At 37.2% G+C, this 15,864-nt stretch overlaps 1 protein-coding gene across 1 annotated transcript in view; it reads right to left on the bottom strand.

The window, feature by feature from the left end:
• The window catches only part of TRDN (triadin), a 194,110-nt gene that overhangs the window by 64,633 nt on the left and 113,613 nt on the right, over nt 1-15,864 (bottom strand). Inside the window, exons 18-22 of the mRNA XM_066546125.1 lie at nt 10,141-10,173; nt 10,003-10,035; nt 8,748-8,774; nt 3,146-3,193; nt 582-605 (exon numbers count right to left, since the gene is read on the bottom strand). Coding sequence (XP_066402222.1) covers nt 582-605; nt 3,146-3,193; nt 8,748-8,774; nt 10,003-10,035; nt 10,141-10,173 — 165 coding nt within the window. The remainder of the gene's footprint in view (nt 1-581; nt 606-3,145; nt 3,194-8,747; nt 8,775-10,002; nt 10,036-10,140; nt 10,174-15,864) is intronic.

The raw sequence follows: 15,864 nt of genomic DNA, 5'->3' as shown, positions 1-15,864 counted from the left end.
AGAAATCTGTTGAACAAGGTCAAAAATGCAATTTTAGTGAAATAAAGCTGTCTCTTCTATTCCTCATTACACCTCAGACTGACTGCTTCAGAAACTACTCCTGCTCTCCTGCTTTGACCTTCATGTTTTGTGCTCACCAATTTATTATTCAGTCCCTTATTTTCAGAATGAAAAAATACACAATTTGCTGCAGATATCTGTAGGCATATTTGGTGGACATACTCAGACATATTCATAGTCGTAATAAAAAAATAATTCCAATTTTTAAATATTAAGTTAATCACAGAAGACTCTGTGAAGAGAAATAAAATTCAGTGGAAAGACTGAAGAACATTTTCTTCTGTGCTTGTGCATAATGAAAAATTTCCATGAGGTTTCATATTCAGTGCAATAGTGTCTACAAACAAAAGAAGACAGCTGAAGACAGAGCTCCAGCCAAAATAAGTAATTTAAAGCATGACATAAAGCCTTTACTTTCAGAAGCCCATTAGTAAGAAATTAAAGCTGTTGTTCCATTATTAAGAGCAGTTACCCAAACTCTTATGGAAGATGTTACTTTCATAAGTAAAACTGTAGCTTACTTCCTTGTTTCATCTTTGCTTTATCTGGAGAAAGAGAGGGGAAAGGAAAGTGAAAACAGAAAAGAAGAAGGAAATGTTAGAATACATGTTCACAAGGGAAATTTTTAAAAATATAATCAACTAATGAAAATGTATTTAAATGCATGTTGACCCTAAGTGCTTTAATATATCTTGAACCTCCACTGTTTCTTGACAGAGTATGTGAAAAAAGTTCACTGTTCCCACTTATTTCCTTTCATACATGCACAAAGAATATGAAATCCCCTAGTCTGATATGATCTTTTTTAATTGACCGCAAGTCTCCTTTCTTAGTACTATTGGATACCACCAGAAAGAAAAAAAAAAAACAACAACCTTTTTATCATCTCTTTTAAATATTAATTCTCAGTAACAGGCATTAACTTGCTGGAAACCATCTGATATTTGCTCATGACATTTTTCAAACAAATAGGTCAAAGAATTAAAGTGTCTTCTTGCTCATCTTCTAACAGTTAAAAATATTACCTGTAGTTTGGCTTTACAACTAATAAAAGACCATTGAAGTGAGATGTTGCTACAACCTTTCAGCCCATTTCCAGATGTGGGAGTTTGAGATCAAAGCTGCAATAATCACTAAAACCTTTGTTTGAAACAATGAAATTATATCCTGACTGCTAAGCACATCCAGCCTACAGCACTCCAGATTTTCCTGCAAGTCTTCTTATACTGTTTTTTTTAGATTGCAAGTCCCAGTTTTGACCAGGACGGAATCCCTCTACTTTCTGAAGAGTGTTCTGATGCAAATACTTCGAATCATAGAAGTACATGGTAATATTAAAAAAGCATTCAGAAGGTGGTTTTTTTGGACTTGTTTGTCTTTTGGTGATCAATGGGTTGGCAGCAGCTCCATACATATAAGGTGCAGAAATGAGAAGCAGAGGGAATTGCTGTGTAAAAGTGTTTGTGCATCAGAGGAACTGAGCTGCTGCCAGCACTAGGAAGTAGCTGCAGAAATAGTTGTGACAGACATTACATGTTGCTCTTATTCCTTTGACTTGGAGACACTAGATAGTGCTGGCATGGGGAGACAGTGCTGCTGCTGCTGCTGCTGCTGCTGCTGCTGACTGCTGTCATGGAAAACAGTGTGTCCCCCTTTTGAGTTCCTTGGGTATCACAACCCGGGGTTTAGAAAACCCTGCTCCATGCCAAACATGAAAAAATAGCTTGTACTCTTCAGTCTGTGCTCTTTATGGCACAGTTAAAATGTTTGGCAGGAAAAATCCCAGCTAGTGGTGGTACATTGTAGAAAGGATAAATCTTACAGCAACTCTCTTTGCATGAGAGACAAAAAGAGGGGAAGCAGTGTAGATGTCTGGAGAAGCGCTTGTGTGGCAATGGAAAATAATGTGAAGATACCCAGCCTAACAATGCCTGAAATCTAGGCCAAGGCCCACCTAATTATAACATTTTCCATGACAACTACCAAGCAGCTGACAGCTGCTGCAGGGTGTCTGTGCTGGCTTGAGTAATTCTAAGTAAAGCTGAAGCTGAGAAACTGAAGAAAAGGAAGGGATAATAGCTTGACTGACTAAAGCTACACCAGTAAACATGTCGTACACCTTCTATTAAGGGTTACTGGCAAATTCATCATCAGGGCTCTAGCTGCCAATTTGAGCATGAATAAATATAAAAATCATCTCAATCACATAAAGGAAGCCTGAGCTGATAAGCTTTGGGTATTTAGATACCCTTTTTATTACTTTGCTTCTTACCATTCTAACCTAAAAAAGAATGGATTGCGTTTAACAAGTGTACAAGAAGCAAGTATGCAGAATATAATGCTTAAGTTAATAATAATAATAACAATAATAAATAGTAGAAATTTATATAATAGGAAAGGACACATCTTTAGATGGTTTAAGGCATAAATCCTTCTCTTTTTGCATTCACTCAGTGGCTTGAGTTTTGTTTTGGCCTTGGTGTAGACCATTCCTTGGTATTCCTGCTGTCGTTGGCTTGGGACACTGGATATAGACGTTGTGTCCCTCTGAACTATATGCCATGCACACCTGGTTCTTGCAGCCTTTCTTCTGCTGTTCCCACTCAGACATTCTCACTCATGCCTTATCCATACCAATCCTAAGATTTTTGTGAAAATTTCTACAAGGTCTGGTCTCAAAAGTTTTTGAGATTCTCTGCAGTGGTTCTTCATGGGGGTGATGTTTCATCTAGAACAAGAAGGGTAGCTCAGCTGACTTCGGAGAGCCCTTTTACTTCATTGGAAGTTATTCTCTCAGACTGAGTAGCAAAGGCTGATCCCTGTCCAGGCTACAGGGGCAGGAAAACTCTTGCAAGATCAGTGGGACACTAAGTCCCAGAACATTTCATCTGAAGTAGGAAGCCATCTACAAAGCCAGTTTTATAATGGAAATTCCCTGTTACTATGACAAATGCAGCAGAAAAAATACTGGTGAACCAATGGATTTAAAGGTTGCTGTCATGCAGCTCTCTGAATCTGAGGTTGTTGTTTCTGTGCCATTGTGTTTTAAGAGAGATAATGCCATCACGTTTTGTTTTCTTTTTACCTTGCACTGCTGCCTTCATTGCTTTTCCTTCTTTTTTCTCAAGGCCTGCTTCAAAAAAAAGATATGGTTTAAGTAAGATTTCTAATCGGAGGTATTGCTGCATCAGACAAAGCTCTTCTTAAATGCTTACTCATAATTTTGAGTTAAAAGATTTCAAAGATTTCCAATCATGAGATTCCCCCCAAAGATATGAATACATAACGGATATTTTTATCTGTCTGAAAGAAGAGTGATTTCTTTTTTTATCTTCTTAAATATTTATCTCTTATTAAAATAAATAGTAGGTCTGATCAAGCAGATGGTGTGGCTGCCCAATGCAGGGGCTTGGAACTAGATAGTCTTTAAGGTTCCTTCCAACCCAAACCATGACATGATTCTATGATGTCAGGTGAAACGGGGGCTAAACTGCAGCACATATTTTGTAATGGAGAAGAGAGCAAAGCAAGCAGATCTTTACCTTGCCCACCCATCCCCAAGCAAGCATGATTTTCTGTTTGCACCACCAGAAACCTGCACTCTGCACCCTTGACACAGCAAAACATTGCCACATATTCTCGGTTTTAAGCATGAGGCTAGTCTCACTGGCTGGCCACAGATGGACTGTATGTTATAGCATCTAACTTGATCCTTCTGAATACTGAGATTTCTGTGGCCAAACAAGAAGTCTGAACCAGACGGCTTGTGCAGCAGGGCTGCTAAACCTTTATTGACACCATGGGAAGCAGCTGTAACAGCCCAGGTCATGATGCTTGAACATATCCAATTGCTTATTCACAAGCTTGGCAAGCACAGTTTGTAAATCCGTTTACACATCTTGGGAGGCAATGGATATTAGGGATGAAACTATCTAAGAAGAGGTGATGCAAGAAGAGGTACCATTAGACTTTGTTCATGGAAATATGGGTATCTTTTATAGTTTCTCACAATTTACACTTCAGGTTTGGTCATGTACAAGATTATATCTCTAGGACAACCTATATATTTCTCATTTCATTGAATTATTTGGGGTTAAAGATTGTAAATCCATAAATATACATGTTTTGCTGTAAATGGCACTTCCAACACTTCACTTCTGTGAAACCGTGCTTATGTAGCATAATTTATAACTATTATGCTAAATAAAATCCTTGCTTTAATTTAAAAAGCTATCATCTTACAGTGTTTGAGACAAAAAATGTGGCATTAAGAAAATAAGCTTCACTGTCATTATTATTAAGAAAATAAGCTTCACTGTCATTGTTTGAAAGTACAGTAAAGAACAAAAAATCAGCGTATGTGGCAGGATGTAAAGTGGACAGGGAAAATTAAGTTACATATGATGAGTACAGAAAATGTCTGCAGCTTCAGGGTCATTAGCACATATAGCAACCTCTCAGTTTGTTATTTCACCCTGTCATTTTATTAGAACCAATCACAGTTGAAAATTAAGAGTCTGCCCTTTAGAAACAAAGGAAATTCTGAGGGTCATGTTCTGTTATCACTATTTATGCTGGGAAAGTCAGGGAATTCAAAGGACCTATGAAGTTCCTCCATGTGTGCTCACTGCTTCCCTGCTGCCTGGACTGCAAGTCTGGCCCCAGGGGAGCCACCAGGACATCCTTTCAAGAACATTCAGGAGCTGCTGGGCATGATGGCTCAAGCAGATCAGCTCAGTTAATAAGCTACAGCCTGTCTGCAATGTCTGCTGGTGGGCTGGTGGCCAAAGGAATGATCTTCTGATCCCAGATTCCCTGAACCTGAGATTCAGTGAAAAGTCAGGTATCGATAGATGAGCTGTTTCATCTTGAGAGGGATGAACCCATTCACGGGCATCAATTACTCCCTTGTGATATGAGCAGGTGTTTGTGAGCAAGCTCCATGTAAACAGTGCAAAATTGCACTTCTGCACCTCAGTTACCTCAGGGAACTCATTTTATTGAAGATAATCTTCAATTTCCCTGAAAATAAAATCTAGATTGAAAATATGTCTGACTCAATCCTCAAAGAAAAAAAAGGAGTATTCCATTTCTATCCAAGTACCTAATTTTTAATTGGTGTTCATGGACAAAGAGAAAGCCAACAAGAACCAAACACCCTTAATATTTATTGTAGACCTCTGCTATTATCATCCATATTACCTGGGCCTAGATCAGCTGTACTACTTATACTAACCATGAGCTTGACTCTGACAAGCCAAGATGAATCTGAGCAGTGAAGCCTGCCACTGAGCAAATCAAGATCATGGTGCTTCTAAAATGCTTACTGAAGTGGTCAATATCTTGAAGAATAAGCCTATTTGAATATGGAAAGAAACATATGAAAAGAGCCACCAGAAACCTATCCCATACTCATTTCAAAATATATTTTTAGCATTGAAACTGCAGAAGCAGCTCTTATGAGAGTTAATTGAGATATTGAGAACTATTGTTTTCTTCAAAGCATTTTTATCCTTTTTAGCTGAAATGAAAGCAGTTTTGGGTTGTGAAATTTCTGTAAAATTTTTCACCTGCTCATATCACATAAATACTTCTATTCCATTTTAATGGAATAAAAGTATTTTTTCTGGATATTGAACTGCAGGTTAGAAGAGCAATACAGCTTTCTGAGAAAATCAGGTGTTTAGTCATCAAATGTATGTAGTGGTGGTAGACTATGAGTGTGGTTATCATGAAGGAACCATACATCCTTGAGAAACATTGAGGCTGCTCTAACAACCAGTTATATAGATTTATTAGCAATGCATTCAGTAATGCAGCACCACTTCCATGAGGGAGTGAGTGCTTGTAAAGAACTTGCTGAGACAGAACAGAGCTTCAGTAACTTTTGGGAACTGCCAACTAACATCATATAGACATGGCAGAGCACTATCTGGGAGGACAAACAAGACATTCTGTTATTCCCTTTGCTTTATCAGAAGAGAAGCATGAGCTACTTTGGTGATGCTGAGAGGTCTTTTACCATGAAGGTAAGAGCTGTCACTTTGAAAGTCTCCATATACAGGAGGCCCATCCATGTAGAGTCAGTGTTTGGAAAAAGATTCAGAAGGTCTGGTTATCTCTGTTTCTCTCAGAACAGAGACAATTTTTCTGAGTAGGTCAAGATGTCATCCCTTCCACTGGGCATTTTTAAAGTTCTTGTCACTTCTGAATGGCAGCCTGAAGGACTATCTCCTTGTGAAAAATGATTCTGTTCCAACTATTCCCAGTTTGAAAAGCTGATCTTTTAGCCATATGACCTAGGTAATATGATTGTTGTAATGTATTATACTTTTCTCTGTAGAATGGCAGGCATTAAAAAAAACAGTGAAATAAAACCCCCCTATCCCAAACCAAACCCCAAAAAAAAAACTCCTGCATGAAACAATACAAAATAAAATTAAGGTAAAATCAGGAATTCATCAGGGATCTATATTTTCAGTAAAATATTGTTTCAAAGAATAGATTAAATAAATGGAGTAATACTCCCACATATATTTTGTCTTTTCTCAGCAAAATTCTTGACAATTTGGCATAATATAGATCAAATGGGCAATTTACTTTGTAATTGTTTCTCTGATTCCATCATAATCTCTTAGGAAACAAATGAGAGACAATTCAGCAGATATTGTTTTATGCTGAGAATGGCCAGGAGAGCAATTCATCAGTCAAATATTTGTGCAGTCTCAATAGTTGTAGGCTATAATCAAATTTGTCAGAATATTTTTATCCCAAAAGAGACAGGTTGCATAACTAGCATCCACATCAAAAATATGCATTCTAAAATGTCACTGATTTTAAAGCTATTTTGAGATATTTGCTCAGTGTGATGGAAGACTGAAAGAAATCATTCCCACTGGAAACAAAAAACATTTCACTCACTGAACCCCGAGGCCAGAGGCTCCTCATTGTGGCATCACAAAAATCAAGAAATCATTAACCTAAGAAGTGTATGTTATGGTTTAGGAACTGTTCTGTTATATGGAGAAATGAAGAAAATTCATGCTGTAGTAGCTTGAGAAAAAATGCAAGAAAGCTCCATGTGAGTTTGATAGTTCATAAAAAGTACAAGCTGGTGGGAATGGCCCAGACCTCCTTCTATGCCAGCAGATTAATTTTCTTTAATTACCAAAGAAGAGAATTTCATCAAAAGCCTTGCTTTTTTTCAGAACAGAATTGTTTGCTTTCCATAAATATGCTTAAAAAAATTTACATTTGCCAACACCTACTGAATATTGAAAATTACATTGTGTCCAGAGAGCTGCTAAGTCTCTAAGGACTAGCAGCAGAAAAATGAGAAAAAACCAAATAAATAACAACAATGTAGAGCAAAGAAATATGGATTTGATATCTATGACTTTCTTCAGACTTAAAGAAAGATTAAACACTACTGATGATTACAATTAAACACTACCAGAATTTGTCTGCATCACAATATAGAAGAAAATAACAGCATTCCTTTGTGATTCTTACTAATTGGCAAAAGAAACAGCTGTAATATTTTCATATAAATAAGATTTTCCTCCTGGAGTATAGGCTGTGTTTGAGTTTCAAAATTAGCAACATAAAGTTAAATTTAGATGACGTGCTAACAAGAAATTTTTAAGAAATCAACAATTTCCCCAGAGCTAAAATCAGCTCATTTTTATTTAATGAAGAATAAAACAATTATTACAATTTCAGGCTCAGTATTAGGTTGATCCTATGGTAAAACTAAGATGGCTGAGGCCAACACTTTCAGTTGTGATACTGTTCTTTTGACAACAGAAATAACAGAATTATTCCTATATTATATAATGGAAACCCACAGTTTCTACTTATCCTTAATTAACTGAACTTCCTAAAACTTTTCTTTCCCCTCATTTGTCTGAAAGAGAATGCTTAAAAAGTATGGTGGTCATTGACATGAATAAACATGGACTAAGAGTGAAGGGCAGCTTGCAACCTGACATTCCACTTTCTGTTTTTGTTCAAGTTACAACTGAGATCTTTAATGTTCTTGAGGGCAATTTGGAGCTAGTAACTTACACTGTACATATGTAAAAACCAGACACTGATATAAAACAATTAAATATTTGCTATATTTGCTTAGCTTGATCTTACATCCTTGATGTTTCTCACCAGTCCCAGTTCCCTGTGCCTTGTGGAAAGGAGGAACCTTTGGAGCAAGCATTGATGCTTTCACACCTCCTACCTTCTGCCATCGACAGTTCATGTAAAAAAAAGCAGGCAAAACCTGTTACACCAAACCTCCCTGCAAAACTCCCTAGACTCCTTAAAGAAAACAACTGTTCAGTCACTGGGTTTGTCCTGCAGTTAGAATGGCAAAAAGAGAAATATTACTTTGTGTCATGTCTCTGTAGAAGATTGGTTACTTCTCCTTTCTGCCTGTCACAAAAGGCTTGAGTTAGGGTTAGAAACTGAATTTCAGATTGTTGGAGAAGTAAAGTTTATCCATGAAAAATTTGAGAAAAAGATGCCTGCTTTGAGATGCTGCAATGAAGACACCATTATAATTTAAAAGGCTGTTTGTTTCAATTAAATCATACTGTTAAAAGTTTTTTTCACAAGCAGTTTTTTTTTCCTTACAGTCAAGTTAACAGCAGCATTCTTCCATTTCAATTTTCAAAACCAATCAAATTACTCACCTTTTGGCTTCAGAGTTTCCACAGCTGCTGTAAAATAAAACATTCACAGAAACAAATTGCATAAATGAATAAAGGAGCTAAAATTGATCCTAACACCTCCTCCCTTTATCAATATGCTGCTTATCTATGCAAAATAGCTGCAAAACAGCAGCTCATTTTTTATGTAGACAAAAACTGACACACAAATGTGTTTAGATAGTCTCATGGCAGATGACTAATTAACCTGCAGATTAAAAGCAGTGGAAAACAAGGCCAATAGATAAGTTATATATGGAGCTTCAATAGCTCTGCTATTTTAAAGTGTGAGGATGAGACAAGGAGTAAAATAGGCTCCAGAATGAGCATATATTAAACATAGCTGAAAAGTATGCAATAGAAATGGTTTTTTTAACAATTTCAGTGATTTGCAGAAGCCAGGAATTTTTCCACTTTTTTTTTTGTTTGTTTGTTTGTTTTTGTTTTGTTTTGAGTTTATTGAAACTTCTAGAATTGATACAGAGGAGGATCCAGTTTCGAAACTCTTCTTTATATAAGTTTTCTCAGTTGTGTTTCTTTACTATTCTTCACAATTGCATTACCTAAATGCAAATTAATTGAACTACCACATTTCTCCTTTTTTTTTTTTTTAAATTATTCACACCTTCATTCTGAAGCACTGTGACAAGTTTTTATGTTATAGAAAAGGACATTCATTTTCCTACAAATTGACTTTCTACTGTAGGTATTTCTTGCTTGGAATTTGTATCTGAGAAAATAGAGTCATCTGATGAATGAGTCATCAAGCTTGGCTGTAAAAGGAGAAAATCTTTATGCTCTCCTAAATTTGGATAAACTAGAGAAATGGGTTCCACTTGAGAACAAGAGCACCTTGCTGCAACAATAAAGTGCATGGGTGCTTGACATAAAGAAAAATTAAACAGCCTACTTTTTTTTCCTACCATCCACATTCTGAATCTTGTATTTTGTGTTTGTTTTTCTATCCATTTACTGTAACTTTCTTTGAAAAGATAAACCTTCTAAAAGATTAAATAAAGAATTCTGTCCCTCTTGTTCTTCTCAACATTTAATTAGATCTCAGTTCCAGAAGACCGAATGGTTGCTCGACATCCATTCAATTGCTTAAGTAACTTTAAGTAAACCAGCAAAATTATATTCATGGCTTTATTTTTTTTATCCCTCTACGTAACCCTGTCTCAACTGAAAATCAAACCAGATAAATGAGACTCTAAAACTTACAGTCTTTTACAAGACTTACCATGTACTTTTGCTTCTTTCTTTGTTGTTTTGCCTGTAAAAGCAAATTTTAAAAAGTATCAAATATTAACTTCTGACAAGAATTAATTTAAAATATTAGAATTGTTTAAAAGTAAGATAAAAATGAGAGAATATTCACCAGATTCCATTATTTTTTCTTTTTTATGTGGTTCTGGAAAAGAAAAAAAAAGTAAAATGTACATTTCTCTTCTTGTAATGCTTTGTTTGATTGCCTCAGACAATGATTTTTTCTTGTTACTATTGGCCATTGGATGTGCACATTCTTATGGACTCTCAGTTCAGTGAGTCCTTCCCTGCTATCCAGTATGTCCTTTATGTTTGTAATCCATCTGTTCAGTGGTTTTTCACACTGGATAAACAGGGTCAGATTAGCTGTTAATAAGGGAGAGCAAAAGATACATCTTTTATATGGTGCTAAAAGGAAACCATAAAAATGGTGTAGGTAAAAACATCTGCAGTTTTACTCCAGGGTAGTTTAAATGGATCTCTGCAACCCAACTATATGTGCTTGGGGGCAACTACATTTTAATGGTAGTTTCTGTCATATCTCTTTCCATGCTGCAAGAATCTGCTTTAACGCCCCCTCACAGAAGGAGCAGGGCAGCCTGCCACAGATACTGACTGAACAACATCTACCAGCCAGCGCTGACATTCACAGTAGCAAAAAAAATATTTTTTTCTGTCTGCAGATGCTTTTAAACAGCTTGTGGAAAGGCTGTGCAAGTTTGGATCCACACAGGAACATTTCCTAAATTCAAGACTATCTGAGCTGACTGATCACAAGATAGATCCCAGAATCATCAAATCATAGACTATCCTGAGCTGGAAGGGATATTATTGAGTTCTAACTCAGGATATTCCATGATTCTATGGTTCACAAGGATCATTGTGTCCAGCTCCTGGCCCTCCACAGAATAAGCCCAACAGTCACACCATGTGACCGAGAGAATTGTTCAGATGCTTCTTGAACTCTGTCAGGCTTGGTGCTGTGACCACTTCCTTGGGGAGCCTGTTCCAGTGCCCAGCCACCCTCTGGGTGAAAAACCTTTTCCTGATATCCAACCTAAACCTCTCCTCATTCAGCTTCAGGCCATGCCCTGAGGTCCTGTCACTGGTCAGCACAAAGAAGAGATGAGTGTCTGGCTGCTCTGTTTCCCCTCAGGAGGAAGCTGCGGACAGCAATGAGGTCTACCCCCAGTCCCAGCTGTACAAACCAAGTAATTTCATCCACTCCTCATATGACTTCTCCACTAGACACTTAAGTATCTTCACAGTCCTCTGGATGCTCCCTAATAACTTTATATCCTTATATTGAGGTGCTCAAAACTGCACACAGGACTCATAGTGAACACTTTTAAATACAAGCTCATCACTTACCAATATCCAATGACTGTATTTTCTCCAGGATTATTATAGGTTGTATTTGTATTAAAGCTGTGATATAGAGTTGAGCAACACTAATGTTTAAACAGTTTCTACTCTAGAATCAAGATATAAAGTTCCATGTTCAAAGTGGTTCTGAATGTTGCACCCTAACTAAAAGCCTTACAGATGTGACCTATCATTCAATTGAATAAGAAAAAGGAAACAAGACCTGCCAACATAAAATTAAATATACTTTTCAACAACATTAATATGAATAATATTTCCATTAAATATTAATTTTTAATCAATGCTTACACTGACTGCAGAGTGAGTAAATAAAAGACATATTTCCTGCAGAGCTATGAAAATAATTAATATTTGAAAGGCCAGATTGATCTTAAACATGAAAGACTCCACAATTGTTGTTTTAAACAAAATATGTTTTAAACAAAATTACTCCATATTCCCACCCCAATAAAAGCTTATATCAAACAACATTTCAAAGCAACAAGATTAATTGACTGAAATCATGAACGAGTCTTAATATAGTTATGTAAAGAACAGTTTAGTGTATTGATTACATAACAAATGTTAAAAATATTGTAGGCTCTTTGAAGATATTTTATATGAGAAAAGAAATTTTTGGTAGAAATGATGATGGAGCAGGTTTGTGTCACCAAAAAAAAAAAAAGAGTCATGGCTGTGATTTTCCCTGAAATATGAAAAAGTGATGGAAATAGAGAGCAAGCTGGTATTTTATTGCCTGAATAAATGTACTTTCTTGATGGTCTCCTACCCTGGGTTGAAATTCTAGTACAGATCAAAGAGGAAAAATATAGCTAAAACTGAGAGGACAAAAGTTTGGAACTCAGTGGTTTGGCCGCCTCAATGCTCTTAATCGTGACAACATCTGCAGCTTTGGTTTTGTGCAGCCTGAGTGCTCTTCAAACTCTCCACTTTCTTGCAGATATTTTAGGACTCGTTCTGGAAATCATAATTTTCACTGGTATTGTGGAGGTTTCTGTTTGATTATTGCTCAGGACAGCTTCATGGAAACGAAAGGAAATGTAATTCTGTCTTTAGTGGTTCTGAGGCAATTATTTTTCTCTCTCATTCTAAGATCCCTCAGCTCTCAGGAGATCAGGGAACAGAATGATCCTAGCAACACTCAAGCAAGTGTTTTGGCAAAGTATATCCATAAAGCTAAATAATCCATTTATTTAGCTTTATTTTTCCCTAAACTGCAAACATAAGGGAAGACCTGTAGAGCTTCTTTCATAATAGTTTTATTTCTAGAGGCATATGAAATAAAATCCTTTTCCATGAGAAAATTTATAAAAATGAATAACAGAGAATTTGACATCAAGGATTTCTGGGAAATCTGACATGATATGAGATTTCAGGTGATTCATGTCCTGATACTTGAATGGAATGAACTGAAAACTTTTATTGCACAAGCCATAAACTGCAGGAAATTTCAGACCTAGATCTTTCCTGTTTGCTAAAAGTTATCATTCCTTAATGTCAATGTATTATTCTTTACTTTTTTTGTACTTTCAGTAGTTAATATGACACATGAAATTATATTGCCCGCTGTAAACACATCAGACATTTGCCATGGCAGTTGTAATTATTTTTATATTTAATCATTTTTGCATGTATATGAGACTGTACAGCATATTTTTATTCAGGGAAGTTTTGCTGGTAATATAGTATTTTTCTACCATGCATGGAATTGAGATTTGATTTAGTTTGACATTTTACCATCTTTATTTGCTCTGATGCTTTAAACAAATGGCTTTTATTTTTTATGAAAACTGGCAAAGTTATGTATAAAATGCTCATAAAACCATACAAATGTGTTTTTTGCTTCATTACTAGTGACATACTCCTAGGCAATTCAGAGTAAGTGGGAGAGAGAAGAAAACCTGAACCTGCCTCTGTAGCTCTTCCCTAAACCACATTATTCACTAAAGGAAAAACAGTGCTGAAAAGCATCTAGGCTGGCAAATTTGCTGAGGTGTATTTTAAGTTTTAGTACTAGAATAAAGTCACAAAGTGTAACCTTCTGCCACCTGACAGGAAAGAACAGTTGATTTCCTGTTATAATTTATATAGGTGTGGGACACATGTATGAGTGTTTCTGTGAACCTGTTATTTCTTAATTCAGATAAAGCATTCATGTCCAAGAATGGTTCAGGAAAACAAAAATTGTATTGGGAATGACACAGATTGGAAAAGTTTAAATAAATGGCATTTCAAGTGGATATGAAAAAAATATGCTGTTGTGTGGGATACACCACATGTTAATTAGCCAACACCATTTTGTTTGCACTCAGTAGCTGAATAAAAATGGTGCTTTCTGTAGTTTTGTTTATCTTTTACCACAAATATTTCAGTGAAGCCTGTTGTCATATTCTATGCAGTGTCTTAGATACCTAAATCTTTAGCAGAAAGTTAGCTTGGTCTTTTGGTTTTGTAATCTAGGTTTTATACACTATGCATAAAACTTCTTGGAACTTCATATCATGTTGGTTAATTAAAATCAAATAAGACAGAGTGGTAAAGCTCTCCAAGCTATCCTGTCATTAAGAATATTACCAACATAAGCATTTAGACAATGAGGAGGTCCCTTTAGTCTCTTCTGCTTTCGGGAATGTTGCAATGTGTGTTTAATCATGTTGTTAGACCTGAGATAATCCACATGAGAAAGTCTTGCATCAAATTAGATTTTTCCTGTTCTCCTGCTCCCAAGATGTATGTGTTCTTCTCTATTTCACTGCTATTCTTATTTTCTTGTTCATTGTAGAAAACCTCACCACTGTTTTATGCTTTGATTTATAAAGATCATGAGCTGTACAAATACATTTCTTTCTGGTATAAGAACACACCGAGGAAACCTCTTACATCATGAAATCATGCCACACATATACTCACTCCTCTATATATGATCATCTGTTGAGGAGGGCAACAGTTTTCCCAATGGATTTTTGTGAAGAAAAGGAAAGCAGGTGACAGTTCTCTGTATCAGTATCTTTGTCAGAAATCTACTACCTTGTTGGGAAATATCTGATAAAAATTTGATGCAAAGAAAAACAAAAAAAGACTGCATGAAATGCAACTGAATTTAGTTCCATCTATTTGGTCTAAAGCTTTTCATCACTGGCAGAAAGCAATGGCATCAAAACTGTCCATTATAAATTGTAGATGTAATATAAGCACATATATTATAGAAAAGTCTATTCCACACCACTTCTCCCCTTGCAAATCAAGTGGCATTTTCATCATGATCACAGTGAAATGGATGAGGCCCATTTATTCCCATTCATGCAATGTGAAGTTGGTACCACTTCCAAAACATTAATGCCTGGAAAGATAATTACATCTGTAGGGTATGTGATAGTCTGGATTCAACAAAGCTTAAGCATGCCCTTGAATGCTTTGCTAGGTGACTCTTCTGGTGGATGCAGAAAAGGCTGTGGATGTTGTCTACTTGGACTTCAGCGGGGCCTTTGACACTGTCTCCCACAGCATTCTCCTGGAAAAGCTGACAGCCGTGGCTTGGACAGGAGCACTCTGTGCTGGGTTAGGAACTGGCTGGATGGCCGGGCCCAGAGAGTGGTGGTGAATGGTGCTGCATCCAGCTGGGGCCAGTCACCAGTGGTGTCCCCCAAGGGTCTGTGCTGGGGCCAGTTCTGTTCAATATTTTTATTGACAACATGGATGAGGGGATTCAGTCTTTCATTGGTAAATCTGCAGACTACACTAATCTGGGAGCATGTGCTGAGTTGTTGGAAGGTAGGAGGGCTCTGCAGAGAGACCTGGAATGGTTGGATGGATGGGCAGAGTCCAATAAGATGAAGTTTAATAAGTCCAAGTGCTGAGTCCTGCATTTTGGCCACAATAAACCCCTGCAATGTCATAGGCTGGGCAGTGGCTGGACAGTGCCCAGGCAGAAAGGGACCTGGGGGTACTGGTGACAGCCGGCTGAACATGATCCAGCAGTGTGCCCTGGGGACCAAGAAGGCCAATGGCTCCTGGTCTGTTTCAAGAATAGTGTGTCCAGCAGGACCATATTAGAGGATGGAGGGATTAGAGGGAGGTCATTCTCCCCCTGTACTTGGCACTGGTGAGGCCACACCTTGAGTGCTGTGTCCAGTTCTGGGCCCCTCAGTTTGGGAAGGATGTTGAGACGCTGGAGCACGTCCAGAGGAGACAACGAGACTGGTGAGGAGCTTGGGACACAAGGGCTGTGAGGAACATTGAGGGGGCTGGGGGTGTTTAGCCTGGAGAAAAGGAGGCTCAGGGGTGACCTTATCACTCTCTACAACTCCCTGAAAGGTGGCTGTGGTCAGGTGGGGGTTGGTCTCTTTCTCCGGGCAGCAGTTGACAGAACCAGAGAACACATTCTTGAGCTGTGCCAAGGGAAATATAGGTTGGACATTATGAAAAAGTTTTTATGGAAGGAGTGATAAAG

This window comes from Molothrus aeneus, chromosome 3 (genome assembly GCF_037042795.1).
Source record: "Molothrus aeneus isolate 106 chromosome 3, BPBGC_Maene_1.0, whole genome shotgun sequence".
NCBI lineage: Eukaryota > Metazoa > Chordata > Aves > Passeriformes > Icteridae > Molothrus > Molothrus aeneus.
The sequence above is the reverse complement of the archived record's forward strand: the minus strand, read 5'-3'. Positions and strand labels throughout refer to the sequence as shown.